The sequence below is a fragment of the Orbicella faveolata genome, unplaced genomic scaffold (genome assembly GCF_042242905.1).
Source record: "Orbicella faveolata isolate gen_17 unplaced genomic scaffold, um_ofav_v1 contig_12, whole genome shotgun sequence".
In the NCBI taxonomy this organism is placed as follows: domain Eukaryota; kingdom Metazoa; phylum Cnidaria; class Anthozoa; order Scleractinia; family Merulinidae; genus Orbicella; species Orbicella faveolata.
The window spans coordinates 12,665,001-12,673,970 of record NW_028301539.1 but is presented as its reverse complement, the minus strand read 5'-3'; the positions used below and the strand labels follow the sequence as shown (position 1 = coordinate 12,673,970).

Sequence of the window (8,970 nt, the reverse complement as noted above, 5' to 3'; positions counted from 1 at the left end):
CCATGGTGAAACGGATTGATGGTTGTTGACTGTTCAGGTGTTGCAGGAAGACGTCAACTCTATCCCGATCCAGGATGGTGAAAGTATCATCTACGTAGCGTTTCCAGATCTTAGGCTTGCAAGGTGCGGACTCTATTGCTTGTTCTTCAATCTCCATGTAGAGATTAGCAACAACCGCGGATACAGGGCTCCCCATGGCTGCGCCGTCTCGTTGTTCGTAAATCGATCCGTTGTACTGGAAGTACGTAGATCTTAATACGAAATCCAAGAGGTCCGCGATTTGAACTGGTGTAAGTGTCGTGCGGTCAGCCAGGCCTGCGTCGTTCTCCATTTTTTGTAGCGCGGCTTGTACGGCGCCCTCGATCGGTACGTTGGTAAACAGTGACTCTTCGTCGAAAGACACCATGATCTCGTGGTCCTGGATCTCTTCACTGGTGATGATGGAGGCGAAGTCAGTTGAGTTCTTCACTGTGAAGTTCGAGTTACCTCCAAGAGGAGATAATACGTTAGTCAAGAAAGCAGACAGGTCGTATGCAAAGGTGTTGACACACGACACAATTGGCCTAAGCGGTGTGTCTGCTTTGTGGATCTTCGGCAAACCATAGATCCTAGGTGGTTGTTTGTGTCGGGGTCTGATCTTATTATAAACCGCCTCTGATATGTGTCCACTCCGTTTTGGGGTTAGCAGCTTCTCAGATAGCTTCCGGGTCAAGCGGTGTGTCGGATCTTTGTTGAGCAGCTGGCACGGTCCGGAATCAATTAGCGCTGACATTTTTGCGTGGTATGTGTCAGCGTCCAGGATTACGCTGACGCGACCTTTATCGGCCGGAAGGACCATGATGGAGTTGTCCTCTTTTAGGCTTTTAAGAGCCTCCTGCTGTTCCTTCGTGATGTTGGGCGTGGGTGGTTGTGCCTGTTAAAGGATGGTGTTGACGGATCTCCTGACTGTGTCTGCTCGCTCCGCATCTAGTGGCCTGACTTGCTGACTCAATCTTGGTGATGATCTCGGTGGCTGGGACGCTCGTAGGAGTCACGGCGAAATTTGGACCTTTCTTCAGTAAGGACACTTCAGCTTCGTTAAGGGTCCTGGATGACAAGTTGATAACCCACTTTGTTTTGTCAACAAAAGTTGTAGGAGAAACAGAAGACTTTCGCTCGCAAAAGTTTCTCAAACTTGCGCTGTTGACGGTCTTTGGTGGTATTAAAGACTCGCTGGGTAGTGGATTTAACCTTGTCGAGTACCTCTGCCGCGTCATCCGCAGAAAGAGCAGATGTTATGCTCTGTGCTGTTGATTCGGCCTCTTTCTTCGTATCTCCCTTGGTTTTCTGTGTCAGTCTGATTCTTTCCCTCAGGAATCTCATGGATGCTAGTTCAGCGACTCTGCGTGCGCCTCTGGTGGGAACTGGCGGCCGATCTTGCAGATCTCTTGGAACAATGTGGTTCTTAATACACCTTGTGAGTAAGATGAGATGGTTGGTATAGCGTGCGAGCTTGCGTGAGTAACGCTCATGTCGACGAATCAACCTTAGGGCTGTGCGCCCATATTTCTGGTCAATGTGGAGGAAAAGGTTGTTGTTATTCATCGTGGTAGATGCAATAATAAAGTGTATTATCGTTTGTCTCACGATGTAGTCACTGAGATGTAGATCGCGACGTTTCGCCTGCTTACTGCTAGTCTTCTTCAGGCGATAAGGTCGACTGATTGCACGGTATCCGTGCAATCAGTCGACCTTATCGCCTGAAGAAGACTAGCAGTAAGCAGGCGAAACGTCGCGATCTACATCTCAGTGACTACATCGTGAGACAAACGATAATACACTTTATTATTTCAAAGAAAGCATGGCATACATGACAATAATTACTTTCTTCGGTCTCGTCTTTTTCACGCTTTGTCCAATGTCTATTGGCTAAACGGTCCGTGGGTCATTCGTCCATTCAATTTTCGTTTAAAATCAAAAATTGAAAATTGATGCCAATTTTTGATTTTCATGATTTTTTGTCTTAAAAAAAATAAGAAAGTGCCAAATCGAAAATATTTGACTTTTTTCCTTTCGGTAGAACATTGAAACAGAACTTATATTTTAACTTTAATCCTGTCAACAATGAAAAGAAAAATGAAACTGAGTGGTTATTTTGTTTCTCCGACAATGTTGCAGTCTGTGGCATGGCTTAGTTTCTCTGTTTTCGACGGAAGTCTAAAAATTAAAAATTGAAAATTGAAAATTGCAATCAATTTTCAATTTTTGATTTTAGGCCAAAACCTCATCACATTGTTCGCTATCTAAACGATGTCTCGTTTAGCATTTTGCAAAACATAATTCTTAACTATGCCAAGGAACCGTGTTTCAACATCTGTCTAACTGTATAAACTTTTAACCAGCGATAAACCTGATGCAGATGAAAGATAAGTGCGGGCTTATGTCAACAAAACTGTAAATCATTTCGCATCAGCTGTAAATCAAATGCTCAGCTAATCGGCCGTGTGACAGAGATACTTTTTAACATCTAAAATACCGCACAAAGAAGAAAATATATTACCTCCGCAGGGGCGTAGCTAGGGGGTCCTGGAGTGCCCGTGACCCCACCTTTTTGTAAGCCTTTTTTTAAGGTAATTCCTCTGAAATAAAAGTGTCAATAGATTTTTGTTCAAACTTTGTCCACTGAATATTTGTCATATGATAACTTCAATTTTGAAATAAAAAAGTGGGGTGCCCATGCTCATTAAGGAGCAGTGAGGTATTGAAAATGCCCTATTTTGGCATTATTTAATGCTTATCATAAGAACGCATTCCCAGTAATTGTAACATCTTTGTGAGCCCGGACTCATAAGAACACGCATTAAACTACAGTCAATACAATGTGTCGGACACAAATAAACGTTTTAAGTTTGATTCAGACGGAAAGCTAAATCCTTGATTAAAAATTTGAACCAAATTTCTTGACGTGGTTACCGACTGCAAAATAGAAAAGACCACAGTGTATCTGCTATTTTTCTTATTTATTCAATTTTCAGCAATAGAAATTAAATCAGTCTTTTCTCACGCAAAGCTTATGATTAGTTGATTACAATGACTGGAAAAAAAATTGGGGTGCCCATGCTCGTTGGTGAGCTAGAGCCATTTTTCAACTGACAGATCTCAATATCAAGGCAAATCCGTCATGTTTTCAATGTGCGCGTGCACGAGCGCGCGCTACTGACGCCATAAATTATGCGCAGTAAGGATGCGCAATGCAAATGTGAGGAATGACCTTAAGGGCCCATTAACCGATTCATGCGCGCGCTCGCGCGCGTTGCTAAGGAGGTGAAATTTCACTTCTGGTCACTTACGTCAGCCTGAATGCGGAAAATAAAAACAACTCAAAAACTTGCATATTCGCTCACATTTTAGACGTTTTTCTTTGTGTTTCGCAAAGTAACAAAAGTACAAGCAAAGACAAAATAAGAGAAAGACAGAAAAACAAGAGCAATAGAAAGAGAAAAACTAACTCCGTGTGGCTTTGTTTGATCTTACCGAAGTGCGCTGGTAGTGTAAATTGCGCACGCGCTGATAGGGTAACTTCCAATAGATATCGGGCGCACTTCCGGTTTCTAAAAATGCTAAAGGAAACGCGGTTTTTCATAAAATTCAGCCTTTTTCGACGAATTTCGATTAAAGCCAACGTTGGCAACATAGCTATGCATTCCTTTTTCGAAATCATGCTTTTTTCAGAAAATTACGAATTTTTCAATATTTCGAAATGCTCTCAAAATCTGACCTTTTAGAAATTAAACAAAATCGATGCATAGTGTAATGAGGATTTAAATTAAGATACTAAATCAATGAAAAAAATCCCGGGAAAGTAATTTGCCTGGGAGCCTTTGCACTTTTTCTGTATTAGTCACATGACCATGGGCGTGGCCTGATGACGTCATCACTAGTGTTACTGATCAGGAAAAAGTTAAAACACATGAAATAACTCTGAACTAACTAAAAATGAAGAGGTTATATGAGACTAAATTTTCCCTAGCAACGGCTCAAAAAGATCGGTTAATGGGCCCTTAAGCAAACAACCTATAACAGGTAGGGAAAAGACATAACAATCTGGTTAGTACCCTCACTTTGACACAGTGCGACCCCCACCCGCTCTTTGAAAAATCCTGGCTACCCCCCCTGCTCCGAATTCAAAGATTCAAGTGACTGATCCCCTGGTTTCACTTCGATTCGGTGCTCTGGAACTCGTCGAAAAGTTTGTGCTCCATTCGACTGCCAAATTTTTCTTTTGTGAACGAAATTTCTTTATTTTGGAGACGGCAGAAATAATGTAGCATTCTTCATCGGCAAAATAAAATTGATTCGTCATCGTTAGCATGCTAACGACATACAATTAATCCCCATCGAAAAAATCTTTTCGAACCGAGACTCTATCCGTGAGGCCTGGGAACCTTTTTCAATTCAAAAAGGCAAAACAATTGATCCAGACGGTCTGAACATCCGTGAAGAAACATTAATTGTTTCCTTTTATTATGTAATTTTATTTTACCGTATGCTTATCTTTAATTTACACTGTCAATTAGCTTTACGTATTTCCGGTATTACGAAAATATGCTACATAAAACACGTCCCAATGTAAAATTCTCATTGTACCTGAAGAAGGCTGGTTTGGCCAGCCGAAATATAGTACACCTTCAAAAAATCATTCTACGTTGTGTCAGTTTCTGCTTTTGTATTCTTCATTTTATATGTGAAGCCGATTAGATCACTATTGATCCAACGTATACCAGCAGGATCATCGTTCCGGTTGATTACTTAAACATTCTATAGTTTTTAGCCACTTCTCGAGGAATCGACGCAAAGTTTATCACAGCAACAACCAAAGTACTCTACCACCCCTCCCATCCATATATATATATTTTCTAACCACTCAGATTCTGGGTGGTCACCTGACCAGCCGCAACCTTCGTCTTCTCTCTCAACGACAAGGCAGAGGAGAGAGAGCCTAGGAACAAGTTTGCTTTCTCATGACGTCATTAGATCAACACCGCGGCAAAACGTATGCGCATGCGTCAACTTCAGCATTTCCGGTTTGCCCGTGTTGTTCGGTGGTTCAGATTAATTTTGCTGTTCGCCTCGCGGTGTTTAAGCTTGTTGTTGTGAATCAGCAGCCACAGATAAAAGAAGAAAGGACCACAAATACAAAAAAGGTATGTAGACTATAACTTGTTGCAATTACTGGTCCTGGAAATGTTCGTTGGACCCTTTAGGAAATGCTCCGCAGTGGCCGTCATTACTGATTAGTAAGCCTTTTGTCAGTTCGTGTTGTACATACATACATTTATTTGATAAGTAGGTTTTAAAAGTATGCAACTGTACAGCTGATGTGGACCTACTACTACTAAGTCTGGATAAGGAAAACAGAAATTTACAATGCAATCGTCATAATACTAAAAATAGTGTACAATAATGGTTAAAAAGAGGGATCAAATAATTTTAAAATATCTAAAGTTAGGGTTCTTCTTATTTATGCCTGGTTTTTTTTTTTTTTTTTTTCAATTTGTTGCTTGGACTGCTACAAGATTATTTCCGTTGAAAATTTTTTTCATGGTGACAGAGAAGGTTCGTAAGTCTATTCGTTGTTTATCGATTTTATTTAGCCTATAATACTACGAATTTCATAATGGAAGTGATCTCACGATTTCAACTTGTTGAGCCGATCATGAGAAGCTCACTTAAAACTCAGGCTACATGTAATGGTCAAGCACCTGCATGAAAATACAAATTTTCGGTTTGGAAATAAATTTCAATTTTACTTTCAGAATTTCATGATTACAACAGCAGCAAGATTGCCTTCTTTGGTGAGCCATTCTAAATAAAATGCTAGAGAACTTTGAGGTACCATTGGATTTTCATTCAGGATGGATAGGTCAAAGGAGTCTTCAAGTTGTACATTACCAGTAATAAGAGGCAGAACACCATTACAGAACTGTGTAGTAACTCAATCATTTGAAACAATAAATTTATTAAAATTTAAAATCATTTCAGTGACTTTCTATGATTTTCTATGTTACAATAACATGTTTCCTTTATGTGCCACTGTTTTGCTAGCCTATCCATATGTACACAAAAAGACTGTTCAACTAACCGGACAAGTTTTTAATTCACAGTATTTTAAAGTTATAGCTTTCAGATTTTAAACTACCGTATTTTAAACTCACTTGAAGTACATTTGAAATCTGAAGGTTTACAAACATTGGCTGCTCCCTGAGGAGCCTGCTTTTTTGACCATCCACATTCCTTCGGCTTGTGCTGAAACCTCAATTTCTTCCAGAATTGATAACATCTCAGAATGCCCCATGTTGCTGGATAAATAATCCCTCTTCTCTTTGAAGTGTATTTGTTTTCTGAGATCTATAAAAAGAATGGCATTGTTGCAAGTTAGTTCACTGGAACTACTTTTATGTCCTTACCTTTCAAGGGGTTAAATGTGAAGAAAGGTAAAACATCCACTAATTTTACTTCATTATATAACAGAACTGACATTTATATTGGGGTAAAGCTGTGTCTGCTGTTCTCGTTAAGAAACATGCAATAATTAATTAAACAGACTTTTTAAACTGAGTGGCCTTATGGTCTTCCAAGGAGACCTGTATTTTAAATACAGATAAGAATAAAACAGGGCAAAGTATGTGAAATATGCTATTGTGCACAACAAAACAAGAGTTCTTTTTTCCTCAAATACACGGTGTTCTTCACTCAATCTTGGATCTTCCCAGAGAATAGACTGCAAAATGACATTGAAAAGACCAGTTGCAGTTTTGTCAGCAAACTCTTTCATCTGTCCAGGAGCATACAGTGGCACAGCATCACTGCTTTCATAATGATGTTACAATGATATTTAAAATTTTCCGATCAGCTGGTCAAATGAATTTTCTGAAATTAATAGCAAAGGTAAATATCTATTTTACTTATTTAAATAAATTATTGAAATAATTTTATTTATTAAATTTAAATATTTGATTCTCTGCTTGTGTCAATCACTGTCATGTGTTGGTCTTAACACATCCTCTTACTTATTGGATTGCACAAATGCAATACCTTTAACAGAAATATAATCTTGAAATGGTGTCTGTTACCCTTACCGGTCACCTAAACAACATGTTATTTTGATTGTTACCTAAGTCACTAGTCAATATTCAAACAAAAATAATTATCAGTTTTCCAAATCATTGAAAGGATGAGACTTGAATAGTTTGTGGCAACTCTGACGCAGCATTTTTTTCTTGGCCAAGAGACTCCTCAGATAACTCTTCCAAATCATTGCCATAATAATTGAGAAGTCCTCTAAATCCTTCTCATTAGTGCTTATGACTTCAACTGAATGATAAAATTTATGATATTGTCATTGACCATGTGCAATACATGTAAATAATGATAATCTGTTTGAATGAGTTTTGGTCAGATGGTGTTATTATAGTGTCCCATGGATTATCATGATGTCAAACAATTATCCTTCAAAATACTTGTATCTTGTATGTCTTGTATCTTTACATTTCAGGTAAGTGATACTAACCTGATAGTTGAGTTAAGTCATGGATTGCTGTTGTCATCTTGTTACAAACTGTTTTATCCATTGTAAATTCACAATAGCAATTTATTTTTACCACCCTAAATGATGTTTGTATTTGTATTTCTGCCATGGACGTTTGCTGGCTTTTTGGGTACTGCAGGTCTATTCCACAAGCCTCTTCTAGAAATTTAAGTCTTTAGAACAGCAATTGGAAATGGTTCTGAACTATTTGGAGGCGTTCACTACAGCTATGTTGCTGCTTTAAGTTCTTGTGTAGTCCTAAAATTGGTAAATTGCAAGATCTAAATAAAAAATTTAAAAAAAAAAAAAAAGAAATAAACATATTAGTGATGAGTTTGTTTGTATCCAGATACTGAAAATGGATGTCCAAAAAGCATATCCCCCCACTAATGAAAAATGGAGTAGGTAAATTTTTAGTGAAATTTTTCATGAAGTGGGTGCTCATAGGGTTCCTGGACACCCCTCTAACTGAATCCTCGGTGTGGAGATAACATTGCAGTACTACTGAATTTCAATAAGTATATGTGAAACTGACATTAATTTTAGACGATATTATTGGTGCAATTTTATGGGTTTGGTCTTAGGAAAAATATGTTTGTCAAGTGGCATAAAGTTCTTGTTTTCCTGTCTTTAAAATTATTATTTTTCTTTAAATTCGTTTGGCAATTAATTTTTCAAAATAATATTTCCCAGCTTCTGTGCTACCTTTTTCTTTACACAATATACCAATTTTAGACTGAACTGCCTGAGGTGGCTTCTTGCTACCTGCACCCCAACAATTAATTTTAGTGAAGCAATTGACCGTACTGTACTGTAGTCAAGAAGAGTAAAATAAAAATGTGAGGTACATTAAATGCAAATAACACTCCAACATCAGTACTGTGAGATAATTTTATAGGTACCTTTTGAAGTTTGTCATCTGAGGTCTGTTTATTTCCATCTTAGTGGAGAACCATACATGCGTAAGACTTGGATCATTTAACACGAAATATAATTAAATTTATAATGAATTTTTTTGGTATCATGTCTATTTTGCCCCAAATTTTACAAAATTTGATACAAACAATTTGTTTATTGTTGCAACAAAAATCTTTGAAAGAGTATGCTTTCCTTTTCCTTAATTTCATTTAATTTGCTGGTAAGGAGATTCCGAAAATCCTTGCAGCAATCCAAGACAGTGCGAACCTGCGTGTCAATTATAATTAACCGATGTCTAATTAACTGACCTGCCAGTAGTTCGTAACACCGGCGGCTTCTAGTCAGGATGCGAGGTAAACCTTGTTTCTTCGTCCACTCTGGTACAGTATTTGTAGCACCACCTTGCACCTGGCTTGTACCCATGACATGTTGTTCCTATGGCATCCAGGACTGCAAAAAGTCTCGCAGGAATCCGCTGTTTCCTA

The 8,970-nt window shown here is 38.4% G+C and overlaps 1 protein-coding gene across 2 annotated transcripts in view; it reads left to right on the top strand.

The window, feature by feature from the left end:
* The first annotated feature begins 1,756 nt into the window (after positions 1-1,756).
* Positions 1,757-8,970, top strand: part of LOC110067570 (uncharacterized) — a 24,307-nt gene continuing 17,093 nt past the window's right edge. Inside the window, exons 1-2 of one of the 2 annotated variants that reach the window (XR_016205452.1) lie at positions 5,053-5,183; positions 5,796-6,015. Coding sequence is in view for 1 of the 2 variants with exons in the window: in XM_089282466.1 (XP_089138592.1) it covers positions 5,001-5,183 (183 nt within the window). In the remaining variant the exon portion in view is untranslated. Of the gene's footprint in view, positions 5,184-5,795; positions 6,016-8,970 lie in introns of those variants that run through there. The other variant, XM_089282466.1, reaches the window with a different exon arrangement.